The sequence below is a fragment of the Myxocyprinus asiaticus genome, chromosome 23 (genome assembly GCF_019703515.2).
Source record: "Myxocyprinus asiaticus isolate MX2 ecotype Aquarium Trade chromosome 23, UBuf_Myxa_2, whole genome shotgun sequence".
NCBI classification, from domain to species: domain Eukaryota; kingdom Metazoa; phylum Chordata; class Actinopteri; order Cypriniformes; family Catostomidae; genus Myxocyprinus; species Myxocyprinus asiaticus.
The window spans coordinates 32,447,501-32,474,444 of record NC_059366.1 but is presented as its reverse complement, the minus strand read 5'-3'; the positions used below and the strand labels follow the sequence as shown (position 1 = coordinate 32,474,444).

The 26,944-nt window shown below is 38.0% G+C and overlaps 1 protein-coding gene across 2 annotated transcripts in view; it reads left to right on the top strand.

The window, feature by feature from the left end:
• Positions 1-26,944, top strand: part of LOC127413975 (rho-associated protein kinase 2-like) — an 84,315-nt gene that overhangs the window by 56,153 nt on the left and 1,218 nt on the right. Inside the window, exons 6-31 of one of the 2 annotated variants that reach the window (XM_051651578.1) lie at positions 1,332-1,476; positions 1,582-1,720; positions 8,699-8,790; positions 8,979-9,138; positions 9,318-9,381; positions 9,622-9,633; positions 9,868-9,996; positions 10,932-11,159; positions 11,718-11,964; positions 12,306-12,412; positions 12,603-12,762; positions 12,921-13,081; positions 13,213-13,397; positions 13,581-13,650; positions 13,742-13,845; positions 13,964-14,150; positions 15,682-15,775; positions 16,316-16,410; positions 16,543-16,734; positions 17,374-17,542; positions 17,897-17,967; positions 18,351-18,439; positions 20,588-20,666; positions 20,819-21,077; positions 21,461-21,674; positions 23,594-26,944. The exon at positions 23,594-26,944 is cut by the window's right edge and continues 1,218 nt beyond it. In XM_051651578.1, coding sequence (XP_051507538.1) covers positions 1,332-1,476; positions 1,582-1,720; positions 8,699-8,790; positions 8,979-9,138; positions 9,318-9,381; positions 9,622-9,633; positions 9,868-9,996; positions 10,932-11,159; positions 11,718-11,964; positions 12,306-12,412; positions 12,603-12,762; positions 12,921-13,081; positions 13,213-13,397; positions 13,581-13,650; positions 13,742-13,845; positions 13,964-14,150; positions 15,682-15,775; positions 16,316-16,410; positions 16,543-16,734; positions 17,374-17,542; positions 17,897-17,967; positions 18,351-18,439; positions 20,588-20,666; positions 20,819-21,077; positions 21,461-21,674; positions 23,594-23,612 — 3,471 coding nt within the window. In that variant the 3' untranslated portion in view covers positions 23,613-26,944. The remainder of the gene's footprint in view (positions 1-1,331; positions 1,477-1,581; positions 1,721-8,698; positions 8,791-8,978; positions 9,139-9,317; positions 9,382-9,621; positions 9,634-9,867; positions 9,997-10,931; positions 11,160-11,717; positions 11,965-12,305; positions 12,413-12,602; positions 12,763-12,920; positions 13,082-13,212; positions 13,398-13,580; positions 13,651-13,741; positions 13,846-13,963; positions 14,151-15,681; positions 15,776-16,315; positions 16,411-16,542; positions 16,735-17,373; positions 17,543-17,896; positions 17,968-18,350; positions 18,440-20,587; positions 20,667-20,818; positions 21,078-21,460; positions 21,675-23,593) is intronic. The other variant, XM_051651579.1, reaches the window with a different exon arrangement.

Below are 26,944 nucleotides of genomic sequence, written 5' to 3'. Positions count from 1 at the left end.
GTTCTGATTGTGTTCTATACAATTTCATGAGCTGTAAGATGTCAGAAGTCACTCGCATGGGTGTGCCCAAATAATTTTCCACCTTCGCACATGGTAAATTTCTCTTGTAAATGCAAGTGAAATGTGCGAACTGTAGAGCCCTGCCTCAGTGTAATTGGATGGTAAATACCTTGAACACATGCCAGTTCTTGCCCAAACCCAAGAAAACTCAGCCTTTCTTTCATCCCTTTACATCTGAGTGAAGAAGTCCTCAGGTGGGTTCAGAGGTCAAGGGGTCAGAGAAGCAGTCGTCTTTAAAAAAAAAAAAAAAAAAAAAAAAAAAATGTCTTTTAAGTGCTCAGTTTATGGTGATTAAAGATTAAATGCTGTTTTTTCCAAGTTACCAGATTTTTCATCTTCTGTACTTTTATCGAAAGCAAGCACTTGTTAGGGGGGATGGAAATGGTAGCTCAATTGATGTGTTTTGATGCAGGTAGGGTAACAATGTGATCCCTCTATAGTGCCTTTTCAGCCTGTTTTTCATTTTATAGATGTAAGATGTGTTAATTAGAGGAAATTATTTATCCTATAAATTAGGATCTGGGATGCTTACATAAGCGTTATGGGTTCAATTCCTCTTCTACACTACCACCACTGCACCCTTAAACAAGATACAAACACGGGATGCTCCAGAGTGACTCCTCATGTGGTTAATATACATCACAGAATGACAGTTATGTCGCTTACATAGTACATGTTTTATGAGCTGCAGGCTTGTGGTGTTTGTCCCTTTTTTATGGAATATGTTCCTCAAAAAAACCCTGCACTGATGAAGTAGAGATCTTCCCCCTCTGTTTCCAAATCTGTTCTTGACTGACAGTTCAGCTTGAGTGCCACAAACAAGCCACTGAAACAAGGACATACTGGTTGTGTGATGTTATGGTGTCATCTAGAGACGAAATGCAGCATTACATGCTGTGAAGATACAGTATGTATGGCATAGAGTTGTTTAGTGTTTGGTTGCAATGGGTTAATTTCTAGAACCTATGCATTGAAACTGCCCTGCTGTTCCCTTCAAGTTGAATACAAAATTAAAATGAAGAAATTAAAATTACTACAAAAATAATAATGGAATAATCAATTCTGGAAAATCGCTCTTGTTCATTATAAATAAATGTCATGTGATATGTTGTCACTCTTTGTCCATTGTATTATGATGAGGTGCTTTTCAGAAACATTTTGTTTGTGATCCCTAAGCTTTTTCAAAGATGTCGCTGTGGACTTGACCCTTAACAGAAAGTAGAGTTCACTGATTTCAACCTTTGATTGATTGATTGAATGATTGATTGCAGACAGGAATGGTTCACTGTGACACTGCAGTCGGGACCCCTGATTACATCTCACCAGAGGTTCTCAAGTCTCAGGGAGGGGACGGTTACTATGGACGTGAGTGTGACTGGTGGTCAGTTGGAGTATTTATCTACGAGATGCTGGTCGGTGAGTCAGGAATATGAGTTTGTGTGCATGCTTGTGTTAAGTATGGTTTTTGGTATTGATTATTATTTAACTAGATGAATGGCTCTGTGGTTTGTGTGTATGAAGGTGATACGCCTTTCTACGCTGATTCTCTGGTGGGCACCTACAGTAAGATTATGGATCATAAGAACTCTCTGAACTTCCCTGATGATGTTGAGATCTCACAAGAAGCGAAAAACATCATCTGTGCCTTCCTGACGGACAGGTGAGCTTTCACATGTATGATTGTAGATAGAGATGCAAGGGGTTCCAGAGGTCTGAGATAATATAATGTTGTGCTCAAAGGTTTGCATACCCTGGCAGAAATTGTGAAATTTTGGCATTGATTTTGAAAATAGGACTGATCATGCAAAAAAACTTTTATTTAAGGGTAGTGATCATATGAAGCCATTTATTATCACATAGTTGTTTGGCTCCTTTTTAAATAATAATGTTAACAGAAATCACCCAAATGGCCCAGATCAAAATCATACCCTTGAATGTTTTGCCTTGTTACAGACACACAAGGTGACACACACAGGTTTAAATGGCAATTAAAGGTTAATTTCCCACACCTGTGGCTTTTTAAATTGCAATTGGTGCCTGTGTATAAATAGTCATTGAGTTTGTTAGCTTTCGTGTGGATGCACTGAGCAGGCTAGATACTGAGCCATGGGGAGCAGAAAAGAACTGTCAAAAGACCTGTGTAACAAGGTAATGGAACTTTATAAAGATGGAAAAGGATATAAAAAGATATCCAAAACCTTGAAAATGCCAGTCAGTACTGTTCAATCATTTATTAAGAAGTGGAAAATTCGGGGATCTCTTGATACCAATCCAAGGTCAGGTAGACCAAGAAAGATTTCAGCCACAACTGCCAGAAGAATTGTTCGGGATTCAAAGAAAAACCCACAGGTAACCTCAGGAGAAATACAGGCTGCTCTGGAAAAAGACGGTGTGGTTGTTTCAAGGAGCACAATACGACGATACTTGAACAAATATGAGCTGCATGGTCGAGTTGCCAGAAAGAAGCCTTTACTGTGCCAATGCCACAAATAAGCCCAGTTACAATATGCCCGACAACACCTTGACACGCCTCACATCTTCTGGCACACTGTAATTTGGAGTGACGAGACCAAAATAGAGCTTTATGGTCACAACCATAAGTGCTATATTTGGAAAGGGGTCAACATGGCCTATAGTGAAGAGTACCATCCCCACTGTGAAGCATGGTGGTGGCTCACTGATGTTTTGGGGGTGTATGAGCTCTAAAGGCACAGGGAATCTTGTGAAAATTTATGGCAAGATGAATGCATAGAAAATACTGGCAGACAATTTGCATTCTTCTGCATGAAATCTGCGCATGGGACGCTCTTGGACTGTCCAGCACAACAATGACGCTGAGCACAAGGCCAAGTTGACCCTCCAGTGGTTACAGCAGTAAAAGGTGAAGGTTCTGGAGTGGCTATCACAGTCTCCTGACCTTAATATCATCGAGCCACTCTGGGGAGATCTCAAACGTGCGGTTCCTGTAAGACGACCAAAGACTTTGCATGATCTGGAGGCATTTTGCCAAGACGAATGGGCAGCTATATCACCTGCAAGAATTTGGGGCCTCATAGACAACTATTACAAAAGACTGCATGCTGTCATTGATGCTAATACACAGTATTAAGAACTAAGGGTATGCAGACTTTTGAACAGGGGTCATTTCATTTTTTTTTGTTTTATGATTGTGCCATTCTGTTATAACCTACAGTTGAATATGAATCCTATAAGAAATAAAAGAAATGTGTTTTGCCTGCTCACTCATGTTTTCTTTAAAAAATGGTACACATATTACCAATTCTCCAAGGGTATGCAAATTTTTGAGCACAACTGTATACACAGTATATATATATATATGGTTCGTACAAGGTGCTTGAAGTACTTGAATGTGGCTTTTTCAAATTGAAGTCCTGGAAAACCCTTGAAAATAGCAAGAGGTGCTTAAAAAGTTGGTATTTTTACCAAGAGGTGTTGGTATTTTTACCAAGAGGTGCTTAAAAAGTTCTTGAATTATAGAAAATCTTAAAATACGTTGCTTAAATCATTTAATAAATTAAATGTATTTATTTATTTTCGGGAAAACACGACGACAGACCACTAGACCACTGCTGAAGCTGGCAGCGCGTAGACTGCGCTGTCACGTGGCACCTGTTACTTTTCGCAGCGCTGTTCAGAATGGGCCAATCACAATCAAGTGTTACTGGAGGATTTGAAAAATATATATTTTATAGATACTGCTGTTGTGGATTTAACAAGTATGAATCCTTGCAACTATCAGTTTTAATTACAATTTACTCTCTAGAGTGAAAAAATTATATGAGATGTAAAATATTTTGAATGATTTGAATGCAGATCAATGGAGGATTCAGTTTTGAGAGCTGTCTAGTGCCCCCTTCTGTAAAGAAAGCTTTGTGTCTCACAAAATAGGTTATTTCTGACAACATTTGGGTCAATATCAAAATATGTTGACAAACATGTCCCTTGACGTTTTTAGTCATGAAAAAGCTTTCAAATAGCGAAAAATAAATAATTTTTTAATATATAATTGTATAACCTAACCTTAAATGATATGAAATGGCTTGACTCTGTTTTGCAAATTTTTTGAAAATATATTTGAAATTGTTAATTGCCTGAAAAAAATCCTTGTTCCCTTCATCTGGTACACCACTTCTATGACATGTAAAGTTATTTTTGTATTTATTTTATACTTATTTTTAATAAAAGCATTAGTGCAAAGCCGAACAAGTGTGCAAAAATGCAAAACAAAATTATTATTAATAATTTTAATAATTTAAAAAGAATGTTTGTCTCTTGATTTCATGTTATTGGTTTTAATCATTTCAAATAAACCTTTGACATTTTCTTGTTTTAAAAAAAATTAAATACAAAAGTTGTAGAAAATAATTTCAAGTTCAGAGGCTGCTTAAATATGCATATAGTGATTTTTTTCTAGCATGTTATTCACATTTTAACTAATATTTTCACCCAAAAAATATTTGGTGTTGTACCCCATTGAACCCTCAAAATGTGGTGTTATAACCTATTTAACCCTCGTTAGTGTTGACTTGCTTCGTTCATGTAACAAATAATAATAAAAGAAAGAACAACATCCAAATTGTCCTTTATGAATAAAAATGAATGTCAACATATTACAAAATGTAAAGTCAACATTTTTTGAGAATGACCCATTTGCAATTTTGGTCAGTTCCTCACATAAATCTGTTGTGTGACTTTAGAAAACATGGAACACAGCACATGAGTCATATGGACTACTGTTTACGGACCAAGTTATTCACTTTTGTTGGAAAGCGAAGTGAGTTTTAAGGGAGCACACTACAATTGCACATCAATTTCATCATGAATAAACCAAGAATTGTTAGTGTGAGAATATGTAGTTAAAGATGCTCATTGTTGTACTTGTAATAAGTGGTGTTTTATAAAAATAAATTAACTGAATGGTTAAAATATTTTTATTTAAATTACTTTTAATGACATCTCAAGCATACAAATAAAAATGTGCTTGAAGTCCTTGAAAGTCCTTGAATTTGAAGCATCTGTACGAACCCTGTGTGTGTGTGTGTGTGTGTGTGTGTGTGTGTGTGTGTGTGTGTGTGTGTGTGTATATATATATATATATATATATATATATATATATATATATGTATGTATATATACACACACACATATACAGTTGCAATCGAAATTATTCAACCACCCCAAGACAGTAAGAATTTACAATGCTAAGCTTTTCTGATGACCCAGAATTTTTCAACTTTACATCTATATCAGTTGAGTGACACATTCAAAGTCATAGTGTGAATATATAACCTAATATTTCTAAATAGCAGGATATTTTTTTAAATACAGCCATGTCATAATTATTCAACCCCTATTGTATGTAGCTGTTTCTTAAATATGTAAGACTACACAAGCAATTGTTTTAAATCAAAATTAAGTCATCAATCTGCAATGGCACTTATTTAAGTTTTAAAATTTAAGTTTAGCATTGTAAGCAAAAATGTATTTCTATGCAAAAAATGCAATTAAAAATAAGCTGTCTCAAAAGCTAATAGAGGAGATTATTTCATTACACAAGAAAGGTCATGGCTAAAAGTACATTTCCAAGGCACTTCAATTTCCAACAGACAAAGTTGGCAGCACCATTCATAATTTTTTTTAAATATGGACCTCCAAGCATGGAGGTGGGTCAGTCCTGTTATGGGGGTGTTTTGCGGATATCCTGACTATGTGACTGGCGCCGTGGATTCTTTCAGGTATCAGGCCATTTTGGCATGAAAAATGTGATGCCTTCAGTGTGTAAATTGAAGCTCGGTGATCACTGGATTTTCCAGCAAGACAATAACACCAACGATACATCCAAGTTGTCTAAAATCTGGTTCAGGGAAAGGTGGTGGAATGTCCTTAAATGGCCCTTTCAGTCCATCATTAAAATCTCATTGCAAACCTTTGTTGGGATTTCAAGGAAGCAGTGGCAGCACAGAAATCAAAGAATGTCAATGAGCTGGAAGCTTTTGCTCATGAGAAATGCGTAAAACTTCTAATAGAGAGGTATCCGAAGCCTGAGAACACACCTGAAACATTTATTTGCTGTTATTAAGGATAAAGGATGCTCCACAAATGATTGACTTTGGGGGTTGAATATTTTTGACATGACATTTGTAGAGAGAATTAGTTTTTTATTTTTTATTTTAAAATTTGTGTAAACTGAACTCTTTGTTCTCAAAATCACTCAAATGTGTATTCAAAACTTACTGACTGTTTACTGAGGTTTTAGTTGATGTGTTTTAATTCATGTCACCAGAATGTATTGCAGGCCAGGGGGGTTGAATAATTTTGATTGCAACTGTATATACTGTGTGTGTGTATGTATGTATGTATGTATATATATATATATATATATATATATATATATATATATATATATATATATACACACACACTACTGGTCAAAAGTTTTGAAACGTACTCATTCTTTATTATAATTTTTTTTTCTTCACATTTTAGAATAATAGTAAAGTCATCAAAACTATGGAATAACATAAATGGAACTATGGGAATTATGTTGTGACTAAACAAAATCCAAAATAAATAAAAACTGTGTTATATTTTAGCATCTTCCAAGTAGTCACCCTTTACCTGGAATTTGCAGACATGTACTCTTTACATTTTCTCAACCAACTGCTTGAGGTATCACCCTGGGATGCTTTTTGAACAGTATTGAAGGAGTTCCCATCTATATTGGGCATTTATTGGCTGCTTTTCTTTATTATTTGGTCCAAGTCATCAATTTAAAAAAAAAAAAAAAAATGTTTTTATTTTTATTACATTTTAGTTTTATAATGAAATAAATTAATATGGTGGCACAATTATATTTTTGTCTACAAAACTAATTTCAAAATTTTAAGCAGATCAAAAGATTTTTAAGATCATGAGAAACATTTCAGTCAAGTGTTTCAAAACTTTTGACTGATTGTGTGTGTGTGTGTGTGTGTGTATATATATATATATTTGTACATTCATAGTATTTAGACCCCTTCATTTTGTCATGTTGCAGCCTTATACTAAAATGCTTTACATTATTTCTTTTCCCCACATCAATCTACACTCTGTACTCCATAATGACAAAGAAAAAAAAAACAGATTTTTGATAACTTCGCAAATTTATTAAAAAGAAAAATCTGAAATATCACTTTGACATATGTATTCAGACCCTTTGTTATGAAACTTGAAAATGAGCTCAGGTGCATCCCATTTCTCTGGATCATCTTTGAGATGTTTCTACACTTTGACTGGAGTCCACTTGTGGCAAATATAATGGATTGGACATGATTTGGAAAGGCTGAAAATGCATATCAGAGCCAAAACCAAGCCATGAGGTCAAAGGAACTGCCTGCAGAGCTCAGAGACAGGATTGTGTCAAGGCACAGAAAATTTCGGCTGCATTGAAGGTTCCCAAGAGCACATGGGCCTCCATGATTCTTAAATGGAAAAAGTTTGGAAGAACCAGGACTCTTCATAGAGCTGGCCGCCCGGCCAAACTGAGCAATCGGGGGAGAAGGGCCTTGGTAAGAGAGGTGACCAAGAACCTGATGGTCAATCTGGTTGAGCTCCAGAGATCATATGTGGAGATGGGAGAAACTTGCAGAAGAACAACCATCCCTGCAACACTCCAGTGATCTGGGGTTTATGGCAGAGTGGCCAGACGGAAGCCTCTCGTCAGTGCAAGACACATGAAAGCCCGCTTGGAATTGTCAAAAAAGCACCTAAAGGACACACAGACTGTGAGAAACAAGATTCTCTGGACTGATGAAACAAAGATTGAACCGTTTGGCCACAATTCCAAGCATCATATCTGGAGGAAATTAGGCACTGGTGCTCAGGACTTCAGACTGGGCTGAAGGTTCACCTTCCAACAGGACAATGACCCTAAACACACAGCCAAGACAATGCAAGAGTGGCTTAGGGACAACTCTGTGAATGTCCTTGAGTGGCCCAGCAAGAGCCCGGACTTGAACCCAATCGAACATCTCTGGACAGACCTGAAAATGGCTGTCCACTGATGGTCACCATCCAACCTGAGAGAGCATGAGAGGATCTGCAGAGAAAAATGGCAGAAAATCTCCAAATCCAGGTGTGCAAAGCTTGTTGCATCATATCCAAAAAGACTTGAGGCTATAATTGCTGCCAAAGGTGCTTCAACTAAGTACTGAGTTAAGGGTCTGAATACTTATGTCAATGTAATATTTCTGTTTTTTATTTCTAATACATTTGCAGTTATCAAAAATCTAGTTTTTGCTTTGCCATTATGGGGTATGGAGTAGTGGTCGACCGATATATCGCAGAGGCCAATAAATGGAATTTTTTAATAATCGCATCGGCCGATACATTTTCCTGTTTGGCCAGTTTGTTTCTTGAGGGCGCTGAGAATCGCCTGCTTGCATATGAAGCATCTGAGACATGTAAACATCCAGTCACGGTTCGTTTTGTTACGTGCCATTGTGTTACTACGATGGAGTGTGGATTGACGTAAAAAAAACACTTTTCTACTTTCACTAAAGTTCTCAGAATCATCTCTTCAGAGTTCACACCAGTTTTACAGTGTGTATTTGTGTCTGTGGGTGTGTGTATTTCATAGAGAGGTTCGCCTGGGCCGTAGTGGCGTAGAAGAAATTAAAAGACATCCTTTCTTCAAAAATGACCAGTGGACCTTCAGCACCATTAGAGAGAGTGAGTAAAAAACACACCCCTAATTCCCAGTGTTGCACAACTGGTTATGAAACCCAAGAGAGCTCAACAGGATGTTAACATTTCTGAACAATGAGAACCTCATCTCTCTGGTCAGTGCCTTTTAACTCTGCTGTTATATATGCACACAGTATATCATAAATCTTTCTGTATTTCCATTCTCTCTCAAGCTGCTGCTCCTGTGGTTCCAGAGCTGAGCAGTGACATTGACACCAGTAATTTCGATGAGATAGAAGATGATAAAGGAGAAGTGGAGACCTTTCCGACACCTAAAGCCTTCGTCGGCAATCAGCTGCCCTTTGTGGGCTTCACCTACTTTAAAGAAGACCAGTAAGAGAATTCTGCATCCCTCCCCTCAACTCTTTTAACGCAAAATGAAAAGATGATGAATGGATGGATTTACCTTTATTGATCCCATAAGAGAAAATCAGGAAATGCGCTGCTATATGGTAGTGTTGTATTCATCCTGTGTGTTTTGTCATAGATCATCTGACACATGTTTGTTGCAGGTTGTTGAATGCTGTTAACAGTTTAGCAATGAAAAATGATCACCCCGCATCCAGCAAGAGAGAGGTATGACACAAATACAAATATCTGGTTTATACTAAAGTTTATGCTTAAGAGACTTGATTTCATGAAGTTAACTTTTAGATTATACTACTGTATATAGTAGTCCCTCAGTTGACTGGTTAAAGACTTCATATCAGACTCTGAAAACACCTGAAGCTTTTTTAGAAATTAACTGATAAGTGCTTTTTAACATTTATTAAATTCTACATTGTAACTTTTCTTTTCTTTCTTGTTTTCCCACAGGACTATTTAGCCGTAAGTGTTCATGCTCTCTTTGTCTCTGCTTAATACACCATATCACACAATTTGTCTTTTTTTTATACATTATTACATAATGTTTGATTTAAGAGATTCATAGTTTGAGTGACGAAGATCCGCTGTCTCAAAAAATGAACGTTTCAATTGAAGCTATGGGACTCTTCAGTTGGGATATTATTATTCAAGTGGGGATAGTAAATATTAAATCACTCTGTGCTGTTTTCCGCTCAGCTCCAGAAGAAACTTCACTGTCTGGAAGAGCAGCTCAATAATGAAATGCAGGCCAAAGATGAAATAGAGCAAAAATACAGAAGCAACTTCAACCGCCTGGACAAGATTACCAAAGAGCTCGATGAAGAGGTGGGTGTTTCACCTCTGGGAGTTTTCAGCAACTTTGTGTTTGGGAATATTCAGTGACCCAACAGGCTTAAAAATTTAATTAAGAGTGTCATTGTATTAGATAACCAAATATAAAAAAGTGGCATTTATTTTAAAGAAAGATAGCACAGACACAACTTTTTAAGCAAAACATTTTATACAGTGAAGTTTGTTAGATTTGAAATGAAAAAACAAGAAGATAAGAAAAGTATTTTGACACTTTCTGGTTGACATTAGTTAACGTGACAAACCTGTGTGAACTTGAAAGGAACTTACCTCATAAATCCCCTTAAAAGTAGAGATCGACCGATAGTAGATTTTGCTGATACGATAACTAAGTTGGTGGAAAACCATTTATTCTACCAATTAATCAGCTTATAGATTTATTGAATGAAAAAAAAAGTCTTTCCTTACTATTACTGGCGCAGACATAAAGGATACCAGAGTCTAAAATGAGTACAGTCCTAGATGCATGTTTGTTGTGCAACCAAAATCCCAATATTAACCAGAAAAAAAATTACGATTTGGTGCATAATGCGGGACTATTAATTATAAACAAGACTGTTTTGGCCATAGAGCAACATGGAAGAATAAAAATTAAATAAAATCTGCAACTATCTTGGGTTTTTGCCCATAACCGATAGTTCCAAAAAGCAACTATCGCGTCGATTAATCGGTAAAACCGATACATTGGTCAACCTCTACTTAAAAGCCAGTTAAAAAAAAAGAAAAGATTTGCAAAAAGTCTCTGAAAAGTGTAGTTAGTTGTGTGAAAAGCTCTACTCTATAGCAGTATTGTTCAGCAAATGGAGCAAAGTATTATTATGTATTGTATTATTATCTGCTTCACACATGGCTCGTCTAATCAGAGTTGGAACTGTCAATTTTAAAGTATGTATTTGCATATGTGCTTGTAGATAAATGGCAGAAAAGCATTGGAAACGTCTCTTAGACAGCTGGAGAGAGAGAAAGCCCTGCTGCAGCACAAGAGCGTGGAGAGCCACCGCAGAGCCGAGAGCGAAGCTGACCGCAAACGCTGCCTCGAGAATGAAGTGAACAGTCTGAGAGATCAGCTGGATGAAATGAAGAAGAAAAACCAGAACTCGCACATCTCCAACGAGAAAAACATCCACCTGCAGAAACAGGTTTGTGTGTGGAATGTGACATCACATACTGGGACTTTTCTCAGTCATTCTGGCCATCAGAGAATGTCAGGCAGAGTTTATTCAAGAGCATCTGGTCATGTTTATCCATTTGTTTGAAGAAATCCGTTTTATGGATTGGATTTATTAGCGTTTAAACCTTTTCACACCCAGGGATTTCATGCGATACATAAATCACCATGGCTTCCTAGGTGTAAATTGGTGTTAAAACTGAGGTAAAAGGGAGGGAGGGCCTGTTTTATGTTATTTAGTAAAAAGCTACATCCATTGCAACAGAGAGCACTCTGTGCAACAAGATTTTTAAAGAAAATAACGCATCTCTATAAAATCCTTCAAACTGAATTGGAGATATTTGACTGCAGTAATCTGTTGTTATTTTTAATTCACAGGCTAAAATGTAATATTGGTTAAATGCAAAACTCATTTACTTCAACAGAGTGATGTAGCATGTGAATCTTAAGTTCATGGATTGCTGTGCCTGGTATCAAACCTCTGATCCTTCACAGTGCTGGTTACAACCTGTGTTTCTCTTTCTGGCAGCTGGATGAGGCGAACGCTTTGCTGCGAGCAGAGTCTGACGCGGCCACACGTCTGCGTAAATCTCAGACGGAGAGCTCCAAACAGCTGCAGCAGATGGAGGCTCACGTGAGGGAACTGCAGGATAAATACTGCATGCTGGAGAACAGCAAGCTCACGCTGGAGAGAGAGAACATCAGTCTGCAGGCTGCACTGGACACAGAGAAACGAGAGCAGACACAGGGCTCTGAGACCATCTCTGATCTGCAGGGTAAGACTAGGATGAACATCTCTGTATGCCTAAGCAGTGCTTTCTGCATGGCTAAAGATTCTACGCCACAGCAAATGACATCATATCTGACATACAAGTTGTGAGCTTGTGGCCTTTATTGAATGTGATGAGATCAAAACAGTGGATACCAAACAATGCTAAGACACAACATCTTTATTTTGCCTTGTCTTCACTGGCTGCACTGAAAAGTGTGACTAGTGTTGGCCGATTCACGAACAAATGACTCCAAAGAGCCAGTAACTCTTCAGACCTGTACTATGAATTCAAGGATTCAAAGTTAAAACATAACAATATTTTCACATTTCATTTTCTGTTCGTAGCACGGATCTCTGGTTTGGAGGAGGAAGTGAGACAGGTGAGACAGGCCCTGTCTAAAGCAGAGACAGAGAAGAGGCAACTTCAGGAGAAACTCACAGACCTGGAGAAGGTAAACAAACACACACTGTCACTCCCTTTATTGTAGAGACATTCCAGACGTAATTACGGCCATACGTCGGCTGCCTGTACGTCTTCAAATTCAAACATGTTCCTCTCAGGGCACATTAATCGTTAATAATTTCATTTAAAGTCCACCCCCCATTCTAATGTTCCTCTCCCTCTTTGTGTGCGTCTAATAGGAGAAGAGCAATAAAGAAATTGACATGACCTATAAGCTGAAGGTGTTGCAGCAGGGTTTGGAGCAGGAGGAGGCGGCACACAAGGCAACAAAAGCTCGACTTGCCGACAAGAACAAGATCAGCGAATCCATCGAAGGAGCCAAGTCTGAGGCTGTGAAGGGTATAAAAGTTATACATTAAGGGACATTTGAGAATTTCCAGCATTTTAGTATATGTTTAGTATTTGTAAACAACTTTCTGACCAAATGGTGAGCCAATTTTGTCTCACATTTGGTGCTTAGTGAATGGTAATTTGGAACCCTGTCTTTGTTTGTGTAGAGCTGGAACAGAAGCTACAGGAGGAACGTTCCTCTAAGCTGCATGTGGAAAACAGAGTGTTAGAACTGGAGAAGAAGAGCTCCATGCTGGACTGCGACTATAAACAGTCACTGCAGAAACTCGACGAACTGCGACGACACAAGGAGAGACTCACTGAGGAGGTGTGCATCATGCGTACATGTAGAACACTGTTTAATGTTTGTTCTTTACTTACACAATCTCTCTCTCTCTCTCACACACACACACACACACACACACACACACACACACACACACGTTTTCCCTGCTGTAGGTTAAGAATCTGACTCTGAAGATCGAGCAGGAGGTTCAGAAACGCAGTTTGACTCAGAATGACCTGAAGGTGCAGAACCAGCAGCTCAGTGCTCTGCGGACATCAGAGAAACAACTCAAACAAGAGATCAACCATCTGCTGGACATCAAACGGAGCCTGGAGAAACAGAACGTGGAACTGCGCAAGTATGCAACATGTGCACATGCATATGCAATTTATGTAACTTTCATTACCACATATGCAAATATGGATCTTCAGTTTGCACGTGAGAACTATCCCTATTCCTTTTATCAAAAATATTGAAATTGTTTGTAAATTGAATGATGAATAAACACTTCATAGTTTTCCATCATCTTGCATTTGTGTAGGGAGCGTCAGGACTCTGATGGACAGATGAAAGAACTGCAGGATCAGTTTGAGGCAGAGCAGTATTTCTCTGTAAGAGCTCTAAACTTACACTCCTGTAACTGAACAAAAGCACTTTTAAGATCTTAAGAGACTCTCTCTCTCTGTTTCTCTCTCTCTCCAGACACTGTATAAGACACAGGTGAGGGAGCTGAAGGAAGAGTGTGAAGAGAAGAATAAACTCTATAAAGACATGCAGCAGAGTCTACAGGAGCTACAGGAGGAGAGGTGAGATGTTTGGCCATGCTTATGGTAATGTAAGGGAATTTAAATGGTGAAAAAGTCAATGTTATTGATTTTTTTTTTATGTTGTTTTCTGTGAATTCATTTTTTTCTCTTTTCTCAGGGATTCTCTTGCGGCTCAGTTGGAGATCACAGTAACGAAAGCTGACTCTGAGCAGCTGGCGCGCTCCATTGCGGAGGAGCAGTATTCCGACCTGGAGAAGGAGAAGATCATGAAGGAGCTGGAGATCAAAGAGATGATGGCCAGACACAGGCAGGAGCTCGCTGAGAAAGATACCACCATCACCTCAGTGAGATACACTCTACTTCTAGCACCACCTATCAGTCGATGTTGCAGAGACCACATTTAGATAGTGTATTGTAGGATTGGGTAAAAATATAGCTTTTCGATGTATCGAGATCTTCGATATCGATTCTTTAATTGATCTTTCCAAGAAATTGGAAATTCAGTGAAAAAGTTTAGCACCATGATCCTTTCACTGCACGTTGTGTGTTCAAAGATGAGATGCATGCAATCCATATGTCATTTAATAATGTCTGTTTGAATAACTTTTTTGTTCTTTACAGTCAGTTGTTGGAGGAAAAAAAAAGGAACATTTAATTCTAATCACACATGGCTGAAGAAACACATCCTCTCTTGTTTAAAAGCGCTCACTGGCTGATGCCGGTAGTCTTAAAGATGTATCATATTGGCTCCGGTACTGACGTTTTTAACCGGATCCGGTATTGGTCTGGAAAGCCCGATCCAAATCCGATACTGTGTTAGTCATGGTCGTTACTGTCAAACTCCCAAAATGACATAAAAGAACAATAAAAGCACCATTAAAGTAGTCTGTATCACATGAATTATATTTAAAGTCTCTTGAAGACATTCAATGGTTTTGTAAAATGCAAAAGGCTGCATGTAATATGTAAATATGTAGCCTACATGCACTGTGCATTTCAGTGAATGCGCGCTGCTCTGTTGACACACACATAGCAAGTGTTGGGTATGTGATGATGCACTTCTATTTTCAGCTCTCAGAGCAGCATGCAATATGCTAGCGCTCTACATGAACAACATCTCAGATGTAGATGCTCAATAGTTTCAAACCGTCAAAATAAAAGCCTGAGGGGTTTAAAGTTAAAAAGGACTGAATAAAAGAATGTATTTCCTTATAGGCCACACATATGAATAAAAGTCATATTTAAACTGATTAAGAAACAAACAACACTGGTATCGGATCAGTATTGGTATCGGCCGATACAGAGAGTTCAGGGATCAGTAGAGATAAATCGGCATCTGTGCGTCCCTAATTCTACATATTGATGTAAATAATTGTATAGCACAAATGATGCATGTAAACAATAAACATGTAACAAATATATATATATATATATATATATATATATATATATATATATATATATATATATATATATTGCAATATGCAATATAAAATATGTAATTTCAAGACATTTATTTATGGAATACACTGAATTTAAACATTTTTCAAAAGCTAAAATGTGATCAATATAATAATTAGCAAAATAGAATAGAATTGTACCTAGAAGGTTACCCAGAAGGTTAGAGGGTCCCTTTAAAATTAACAGCATTAGTTGAGAAAGAATTTCATTTATATGTGAGCAAAATGGACATTGTAATCGAAATAATACCCATATGAATCTATATCGAATCGGAATCGAGTTGAATTGAGATCTTGTGAATCAGAATCGAATCAAACTGGGAAATCTTTATCATTACCCAGTCCTAGTGTATTGGAATGAACTTAGATGAGAACTTGATGCTTTTAAGACTGAGTTGTCCTGTCTCTTGTACAGTTAGAGGAAGCTAATCGCACATTGACGAATGATGTGGCAAACCTGGCCAATGAGAAGGAAGAACTCAACAACAAGCTGAAGGAGACACAAGACTGTGAGTTTTACAGATCTTACGCCAATGGCATAATACCAAATATCTTGAGACCACTAGTGAAAATGCATATGTTTTGCATTCTTTTCCATTTAAATTTTTCCTTACAAAATATATAATTGAAATAACAATTTCAGTGAAAAGTTGAATTGAAAAATTAACATAAATTTTTATACCAGCATGATTTGAGAATGTTCCAAAGAGCATCTTGTGTGCTTCAGTGGAAGCAATGAAATGAAGAGTGGTCAATGTCACACATTTGCTTATTTGATTAGTGACTTAGTAATGCAACATCTTGTTTTGTCTATGTAACTTTATACTGTTTCTTTGTTTTACATTTTTCGCAATTCTGAACTTTTTTCCATTAAATTTTGAAGCACAATATTTTTTTTTATGTGGTCACAGACATTTTGAATCCCAATGAATGTCAATTGTTTTAGCTTAAACTCCTGTTTCTAACTGAATAACGTCTTTCACTGTGATGGTGAAGTGAGTTTGGTTTATTATGTCTGTGATTACTGATTATTTTTTTTCACTTTTCAGACCTGCAGAATCTGAAGAATGAAGAGCAATCCATAACGCAAGTGAAACTTGCCCTCGAGAAACAGCTGCAGTCAGAGAGAACTCTCAAAACACAGGTACACCATACTATGGCAAGCGCAAAGTCACTGACATTCATTTTTCTATTTGGCAATTCTTTCAAAATGTGCTTTTTTCTATTGGTCAATTTTAGTAGGTAATTTCCAATCTGTCTTTCCTGTTTTATTCAGGCTGTAAACAAGCTGGCAGAGATTATGAACCGGAAGGAGGTCCGAGGTGGCGGCAGTCGTCGTGGAAATGATACAGACGTGAGGAGGAAGGAGAAAGAGAACAGGAAGTTGCAGCTGGAGCTTCGTTCAGAGAGGGAGAAACTCAATAGCACCATCATCAAATACCAGAGAGAAATTAATGACATGCAAGCGGTATGATCACAATTCCAGTGGATCCAGTGGAATTTCTTTGGCTTCAGAACCAAGATTATACATTAGACATCAAGTGTACCATAATAGACCATTAGTTGAATATCAAGTGAGCACAGTACCCTAATTGTTATCGTACAAAAGGGAATTTCGTAGGTTTCATGCTCTGCAGCCAGTAATTCGCAGCACAAAGCACACTGTGGTTGGCAACCATGTTTATCATGTTTATGATGCTTCTGTGGTGTTTTTCTGCAGCTTGATGTCCCCTTATCCCCATCCAATTTCACTTGTTGCAAATGAACCTGTATTTAATATGCTTTGGTCATATTTTCTTTTACTGTGCAGTTTTGCACATGGTTTATTAGCGGCAAAACACCATAGAGTTTGATTGGGCATGGCCTTGGGGAAAAAATGGGAAAAAGGGAGGCATTTTCTTCTTTAGCATTATGTTTTCCCTGCTGTCTGATCTGATGGGGTCATGAACAGCAGGGAAAAACAATCAAGCTTATAATCATGCACCAGCTGAGATCCACTGTACTATAGTACTTCAAGTGAAACCAGCACACATTGTCTAATAAAGAACTGCACAGAGTTGACACGTAACCAGAATGCTTGTTTCTAACTCTGGTTTATCTCTTGCAGCAACTAGCAGATGAGTCGCTGGTGCGTATTGAGCTGCAGATGGCTCTGGATAGTAAAGACAGTGATATTGAGCAACTGCGCAGCCTGTTGAACTCACTCAACGTCCAGTCGCTCGACTCGGCCAGTATGAGCAGCGGTCCAGACATGGACACTGATGAGTCACTACCAGGTGCCGTGTTCCGTTCTTGTCGAATCTTGATTTGGTTTCATGATTGTTAAGGATATTTTTTCCACACTGGTCACACATATTCCTTTCATTTTTATTTTTTCTCCTTATTCTTTTATCAAAATCCTTTTGTTTCTCTATGTCCTTCCATGTCACCCTCCTTTCTCCCTGCTCAGTTTTGGTGAAGTTCTCAATGACCTTTCACCCTTCACCTCAATTCAGAGCCTGACCATACAGGTGACCTGCATGGAGTGCAGTGCATGGACTGCAGGCTTTTCTCATGAGCTGGTGTATTTGTATAAAGCTTGTCTGTTTTATAATACATTTCTTACTCTGTGTTTTTTTTCTCTTGTACAGAGACAAGGCTGGAGGGTTGGCTGTCTTTACCTGTGAGAAACAACACCAAACGCTTTGGATGGGAAAGAAAGGTACGCTTTAGATTGGCATTTTGCATTTATAGTATTTGCAGACACTACCCCCTCCCCCCCCACATGAATGTAATGTACTGTAAGTAGTTCACTAAGGATACAGTGATGACGCGCTGTTAATAATAAAAAAAAAAAAAGAAGCAATACATTGACGTAAGGAAAGGGGGGATATAATGCAATGAAACTACATTTACTTGTTCATTTTTAATATTCGCAGATCATATCAGCAACCACATGACAAAAACTAAATAGCCGGTCTAAACCTCAAGTGGATTTGCGAACACTAGTGCCATTAGAGTTGCAAAGCTACACGTAATTCATCCATTATACCTGCATATTGCATGTTTCAGAAATCAAATTATTGCTTCTTTTCTCTGCTCTAGTATGTTGTGGTAAGCAGCAAGAAGATTCTCTTCTACAACAGCGAGCAGGACAAAGAGCATTCCAATCCTTACATGGTGCTGGACATAGAGTGAGTCATTTTCACAATTATGGTGCATTCAAGTCACGTCGGAATGATCGTGTTTACGAGTTGAGCGCACATGAATGTCGTAAATTACGAGTGGGGAAACTGTGCAGTTTAGTTTGTGTACATTTTTGTACTGTTAATGAAGCATAATGATACAGCTTTAAAATAACAATGAAAATAAGACTCATTTAGTTGGTTTATGTAGCGATTTTATGTTGCAGCCTTATGCTAAAATGCTTAAAATTATTTTTATTTTTATTTTTCACATCAATCTACACTCCAAACCCCATAATGACAAAGCAAAAAACATATTCAGTCCCTTAACTCGTTACTTAGTTGAAGCACCTTTGGCAGCGATTGCAGCCTCAAGTCTTTTAAGGTATGATGCGACACACATTGCACACCTGGATTTGGGGATTTTCTGCTATTCTTCTCTGCAGATCCTCTCAAGCTCTGTCAGGTTGGATGGGGACCGTCGGTGTACAGCCATTTTTAGGTCTCTCCAGAGATGTTCGATTGGTCCGGGCTCTGGATGGGCCACTCAAAGGACATTCACAGAGTTGTCCATAAGCCACTCTTGCGTTGTCTTGGCTGTGTGTTTAGGATCATTGTCCTGTTGGAAGATGAATCTTTAGCCCAGTCTGAGGTCCTGAGCGCTCTGGACCAGAGGATTAAGGATATCTCTGTATTTTGCTGCGTTCAGCTTTCCTTCAACTCTGACCAGTCCCTGCCACTGACCAGTCCCTGCCACTGACCAGTCCTCTGCCCACACCCCCACAGCATGATGCTACCACCACCATGCTTCACTGTTGGGATGGTGTTGTGCAGGTGATGAGTGGTGCCTGGTTTCCTCCAGACATGATGCTTGGAATTGAGGCCAAACAGTTCAATCTTCGTTTTATCAGAGCAGAGAATCTTGTTTCTCACAGTCTGAGAGTCCTTTAGGTGCTTTTTTGCAAATTCCAAGCAGGCTTTCTTATGTCTTGCACTGAGTAGAGGCTTCAGTCTGGCCACTCTGCCATAAAGCCCAGATCGGTGGAGTGTTGCAGTGATGGTTGTCCTTCTGCAAGTTTCTCCCATCTCCACACATGATCTCTGGAGCTCAACCAGAGTGACCATCGGGTTCTAGGTCACCTCTCTTACCAAGGCCCTTCTCCCCCGATTGCTCAGTTAGGAAGGGGGGCCAGCTCTAGGAAGAGACCTGGTTGTTCCAAACTTTTTCCATTTAAGAATTATGGAGGCCACTGTGCTCTTCTTGGGAACCTTCGAAGTAGCCAATTAATTTTTTTATTTTTTTAAGCCTTCCCCAGATCTGTGTCTCAACACAATCCTGTCTCTGAGCTCTGCAGGCAGTTCCTCTGACCTCATGGCTTAGTTTTGGCTCTGATATGCATTTTCCGCAGTGAGAACTTATATAGACCGGTGTGTGCCTTTCCAAATCATGTCCAAACAATTGAATTTGCCACAGGTGGAGTCAAAGTGTATCAAAGTGTAGAAACATCTCAAAGATGATCCAGAGAAATGGGATGCACCTGAGCTAAATTTCAGGTGTCATAGCAAAGGGTCTGAATACTTGTCAATGTGACATTTCAGTTTTTTCTTTTTTATAAATTTGCAGAGTTATCAATAATCTGGTCATTATGGGGTGTGGAGTGTAGATTGATATGAAAAAATACAAATAAATTAAAGCATTTTAGCATAAGGCTGCAACATAAAATGTGAAAAAATGAAGGGGTCTGAATACTTTCTGAATGCACTGTACATTTCCCAACATTATATGTGTTTGATTCAATAGATAAAGCATTAATTATGCAACCTAATGCGTGGTTTTGCTCTTAAGATAAAAGATAAATATGAAATTGCAAAACAGATCCGTTCTTTCTGACTAAAATCACTTGAAAGCACATCACATCATATTTACAATTTACGACCTCGTAAGCACAAACTTCCCAGGAGGACTTGAACGCACCATTAAAACCCATTTCTTACACAAATACACAATACATTTGTTTTTTGTCCCCGTTTGAAAATAAATTGCCCTCCATCATGCATGCTTTTTGTTGTCAGAGTTCCAGACCAGGTTTTCTCTTATGTTATTTTGTCTTTTAGATAAAAATGTTTCTCCTTTCTTCTATTCTATTCTCATCACAGTAAACTTTTCCATGTGCGTTCGGTAACCCAGACAGACGTTTATCGTGCTGACGCCAAAGAGATCCCCAGAATATTCCAGGTACAGTCAACAACCCGTCATTAACCAATAATTTACTTCCTGTGGTGGCTGATGGTAACAAACTGTCAACTTGGCAATTCGTTAGAGCTTTAAATTAATTAGGATAGTGTCTGTTATTAAAGGTTCTCATTTCTCGTCATTTATTCTCCCAGATCTTGTATGCGAATGAGGGCGAGAGCAAGAAAGAGCAAGAACCAGAGCCTCTCCCTGGCGACAAGTCCAGCTACATGTGCCATAAGGGTCATGAATTCATCCCCACACTCTACCACTTCCCCACTAACTGTGAAGCCTGTACCAAACCCCTGTGGAACATGTTCAAACCACCTCCAGCTCTGGAGTGCAGACGATGCCACATCAAGTGCCACAAAGACCATATGGACAAGAAAGAAGAGATCATTGCTCCCTGCAGGGGTAAGAAGAGGGGATTTCTTCCTACTTTCTACCTTACCTAATTAATTAGCAAATTAAATAAATAAAATTACTACTTGTAATTAGTAATAGATCAATATATCAGCCAGGCTAATTAATTATTTCGGGCATTTTGAGAACACATCTGCATTGGCTGATAACTGTCTGTTTGGCTGATTAATAAACCACTTCACATTATATAACACTCAAGTTAAAACCGAGGAAAAATAGTCAAACTAATATTATAAAACAGTAGTTATGATTGGATGAAGCTGTTGTGACAAAGCACATCAGTTGAATTCAATATAAATGTTTTTCACTGTATATACCGTCATTCCGCCAAGCCCTAATTTGGACTTTGCTGTGCTTGCTTTCTCTATCCCCAGTGAACTATGACATATCTACGGCTAAAAATCTGCTGCTGTTAGCCATGTCTCAGGAGGAACAGCAGAAGTGGGTTAGTCGACTCATGAAGAAGATCCCCAAAAAACCTCCAGCACCTGATGCCCCTCACCGCTCCTCTCCCAGAGCTTCTGTTAAAGTACAAGCCAGTCAATCCATGAGGAGACCCAGCCGACAGATGGCCCCCAGCAAACCCAGGTGAGTTTTAAGTATTCAGTTCAATTACTGAGTCACATTACCACTAATCACAGCGTTTTACATTCACATTTACATTTTAACCATAACAGCACCGCGTCTTCATGCATTTGTTTAATAATGAGTTATTTGTGTTACAGCAAAACGCCAAAGACAGTAAACAAATCATAGATTTGAATGATTTCTCACTGGAGCAGTTTTAGAGTTTGTGATGGATATATATTTCTTATTTTTGAACGTATCTCTGCTGTGTGTGATGCTCTCATGGTTTTTACTGCTTACCAGTATGTCAAAATGACCTTTTGATATTGACAACAGCACTTTTCATAACTGTTTCAAAACAAATAAATGTTAGCAATTCACAATGAATGTAATTTTAATGTAATTTTGGTAACTTTATAAAAAGGTTTCTGTTCCGAAGATTAAAGGGAAAGGAGGCGGCGAGAACCGGCTTAACAATATAAATAGTAGTTTAATGATTAACTTAAACAAAAAGACAAACACATGCCGGGCAGCTGCCCGTAACTCACTCTCTCTCTCTCGCACTGCTGTCTCTGGTTGCCCTTATCCCTCTCGGGCTTAATCAGCCTAATTAGGGGCTGGGTGTGCGGAATCATGACCCGGCCCCGCCCTCCGCCCTGCCACAGTTTCATTTCTTTAACATTAGTTAATGCATTAGGTATCATGAACAATGAACAATGTATTTTTACAGCCTTTATTTATTGTTTACAATTGTTTATTGTTAGTTCATATTAGTTCATAGTGCATTAATGTTAATTAATACAACTATTGACTGAAAATATGTAATAGTATAATATAATTGTTTAATAGTGTTGTAACTAACTTTAAGTTCATTAGTTCTTGTTAACTACAGTAATGTTGTTAAATAATGTTAACAAATGGAACCTTTTTGTAAAATGTTACCGTAATTTTACTGTGTGGGGCATAAACATAACAGCACAATATAACTTGCAAAAGTGTGGCAAAGGGCCTCAAATTTCCTGATTGGTGCACCACTAGTTTGTCTCTTTAGTAAGAGGTTAATATAAAGGGCATTATAGTTCATGGCTGGTGACCAGATCCACCACATTTCTTAAAGCGATATTTCACCCAATTAAATTACTCACCTCTTGTCGTATGACTTTTTTTCTCTTCCATGGAACACAAAAGGAAAAGTTTAGCAGAATGTTCATGCTGTTTTTTTTCCATGCAGTGAAAACAGACAGATACTAGGGGCTGTCAAGCTACAAAAAAGTAAAAGAAAAAAAGCACCATAAAAGTAGTCCAAATGACTAGTATGATAGGTCTGACTTAAATGACATCAGATGACACCGTTTTCGTGTGTCTCGCCCAATTGTGATACTTTTAAATGCATGCGTGTGCGAATGAGATGAGAGCTATGGCAGGATTTGAATTCAAGAATGACTTTAATTGTTGTCTGCAGGGATGTGATTCTCATTTTTATTTTTTTCATGGGGGGGTATTAATATTTCATGGGGGTTAATATCTTATCGGCAAAGTCCTGACGATAAGCATTTTTCACCCAAACAAGTGTCATTCAACCTTCCTTCGGAACTACTTCACTCACTCAAACTTCACTGCTGCTTCTGTGTCACGCACACACTTAGTTGAGAATGCGCTAGACGGAAGCTCCCGATTTTACACGTTTATTTTAATTCATCAAGACAAATAAAATGGTTGGATATTAAAAGGGTTTGCTGACCAGGTTAAAAATTGCCATTGTTAAGGGGCAATTCCAGCGTTACTGACATGATATTTGCAGTGAAATGCTGTTTTGGTATGATATACGTTAATGGAGCGCTATGGGTTGAATTAAAATTGAAACCGTGATTTGCATGTGCATGATTAGTAATCAATGACTACTAAACCGCCGTTAAAACAGTCTGCATTTTCTGCTCCAGTCAGCGATGCACGAGCTAGTGGCGCCATCCAGCGGATGTGCGAGGGAAGACACTGAGCAGCGCATCATATGAGGTCATCCAATGTTTATAATATTTCAATCCAAATCATGAAGCTTGTCAAAATGATCCCATCCCAAATGTTGGCTATAGATTTAATAACTTCTGCACTCTATTTGAGTGGTTTTGTGCTGATCAGTAATGGCTTCAGTGTGTGTTTGTCAAGAATTAATGGCAACACTTTACAATAAGTTTCTATTTGTTAATCACTTGATAATTCATTTTAGCTGAATGATTTAAGTGTGATGAACTAACAATGAACAATATCTTTTTTTACAACATTTATTAATCTCTGTTAATGTTGGTTAATAAATATAAAATTGTTTATGTTAGTTCCTAATGCATCAAGTAATGTTAACATATACAAATGTTATATTTAGAAAATGTAATATATGTTAATATTAACATTTACCAAGATTTAAAAATGTGTAGAAGTAGATTTAATTGTTAGTTCATGTTAACTAATGTTAATAACTGGTGCTTTTTTTGTGCTTAGCCGATCACATGCCCGTGTCTGTACCAGTGTTATAATCATTAACAAAAACTATCTAAAACATAGTCAAAATAAAAATAAAAAGTGAAATTAAAATACTTTCTTCATAACTTCAAAACGAACTAAAATAAAATACAAGTTGTAGTTTTTGATTCACAGTATATTATAACATTTGAAGCATTTACAATTCACCTTAATTAATGAAAATGTCACTAGATAGAGGCAACGCAAGACTTTAAACATATTTAAATAATACCAGTAAACGCTTTAGCTTTGGCTGCCATAAAATACTAAAACTAAAATAAAACGAACTAAACTGAAACTAGAAAACACAGAGAAAATGAAAACTAAACTAAACTAATACTAACAGACAAACAGGTAAATAAATAGGAAAACTAAACTAGAATGATAAATTTAATATAATATAGCAATAAAAACAAAACTATTATAACCATGGTCTTTTTCTCAAACAAATCTAATTGTATAGCTTCAGAAGACTGAAGCGCATAAGTCATATGGACTACGTTTATGGTGCCTTTTTGTGCTTTTTTCGATCTTGACACCTCCTGGTCACTGTCTGCTTTTACTGCATGGAAAAGAGCAGCTTAGACATCAAGCAAAATATCTCCTTTTTGTGTTTCACAGAAGAATGAAAGTCATATGGGTTTGGGTTACACATTAGGGTGACTAAATGATGACAGGATTTGGGATGAACTAAACTTTAAGTCTGATTCCAACTCACTATTGTCAATAGCACACAGTTTTGTTTCAACAGCAAAAGCTGTAGAGATATTAGGTGTATTTGGCACTATTTATAGACTAGAGTACTACTCTATATTATACACAGGTTTGTGTACAACGTAAAGGAACCTACAGCACGTGCAGAGAAATATGGCTTCATCCACCACAAGGGACATGAGTTTATCCCTTTATTCTACCACTTCCCTGCCAATTGCGAGGCCTGTACCAAACCTCTGTGGAACATGTTCAAACCACCTCTGGCTCTGGAATGCCAGAGATGCCAGATCAAATACCACAAAGAGCACATGGACAAGAAAGAGGAAGGTCTCAGACCTTGTGCTCCAGACCAGTTCAACCCCCAGTTCACCACGAGCTGAGAGGAAGAACATTGCTGACTTGGAAATGGGATGGAATGTATTGCAATTTAATGCCAAAACCTCCATCACTCAAGATCATTAAGGGTTCAAAATGCAGTACTTGAATAGCAGAATTACAGTTATGGCCATTGCAAATGTCGGCTAACCAGGTCTCAAACGTAAAGCTTGAACAGTGTTGCGCTGGTGTGAATACTCTGTTGTAGTCAAGTGGGGATGCAAGACAACCGCTTTGGCACTAACAAAGCAAGTTTTTATTTGTGACTAGTGGTGCTTAATTTAAAGGTATGCACCATAAGATCTGGTTTAGTTCAAACTTAGAGCTCTTTTTCTTTCAGCAGAGAAATTCTTCACGTTTATTGCATTATTGCTCATTTGACACCAAACAAATGTACAGCCTTCAAAAGTAGAATTTGTTTACATACAACTAAGGGAGATTCAGCAGACATGGATGTGGCCCCATGCTTCTTTTAAGGTGAAATGGTGTTCTATAGCGTCTACCTCTAAGGTGCCAAGGTCTGTCTTCACTTAACTATCTCCAGGCTGTGCCACTAGACAATCTATAGGGAGATTGGTGAAGGCTTGGATGAATGCTCTCTCCTCCATCTGCAGGCCTCTGGATTTGGAGCTTCAGGACTGGCACTGGGCTCTGGATGACGTGGATGATGTAGATGTAGACCATACGTTTAATATCTAAGGAGCATGTGTAGGGTTGAATCAGGGTAACCATTTATATAAAGGGGCTCTGTTCCAAAACCTAGTATGCTGCCTACGTAGGCAGAATTATTAGGCATCGTGCCCTCCTGATGTGGAATATCCATTCAAGATGGTGGACAAAGTAAGAAAAAAGTAAATTAGAAATTAAACAAATAGACTTATAATTGTATATAATTATTATTAATGATAAAAAAAAATAGTTCCATTTCTGATTTAAAATTGACTTTTTTACCCAGCTAATAAAAATAAATTATGAGTTGAATTTCCCATGTGCTTCGCATGAGGGAGTGCTATTTGTATGAAGCAGATTTGCTGCCTATGTAGGCAGTAGACAGCAAGGCAGCTCACTAGTTTTTGGAACTGAGCAAATGTGTGCCCTCTTATTTTTGAGTGCAGTGGGATTTGGTAGCTGTTGAAGCAAACGTAAGCATGTGTGTGTTTGGATTCTGTTTGTGTGAAAGATTTGTCCAAGACGGGAGATTTGAGAAACTGCAGTAACCCAATGGAAGTTTCTGTACCAATTCCTCTGATCATACACCCTCTCCGCCCATCAGGCCCACAGGTGGCGCTCTCGAATTCAGAGCACAATAGTTTCTCCAATCAGAATGCACCAATATTTCTCATTTGCTACTGAAGGAGAGGAGGTTTGCACAGAGAATTGGAACTTGGCTTGCTTATGTTTCTTGTTTGACCTTTGACCCTTGACCCTCTTGCCCTAGTCCCCTCAGATTGGACACACCAAAGATGAGGCGAGAAGACTCCAGCAACAGCATTCTGAACAAATAAGTCTGTCTGAATGTGTGTTTATTGCAGTTTCCTTGCCGTGCTTACGAACTGTTTGTCAAGAACGCATTTCAACTGTACTGTAAAAGAAAAACCGAATGAGAGACAGTGTATCAAAACAGTATTTTTTTTATTTGTAGGACTTAAAATTTCACGACCCTGTTGTTGTGAGAATTTACAGGTGTA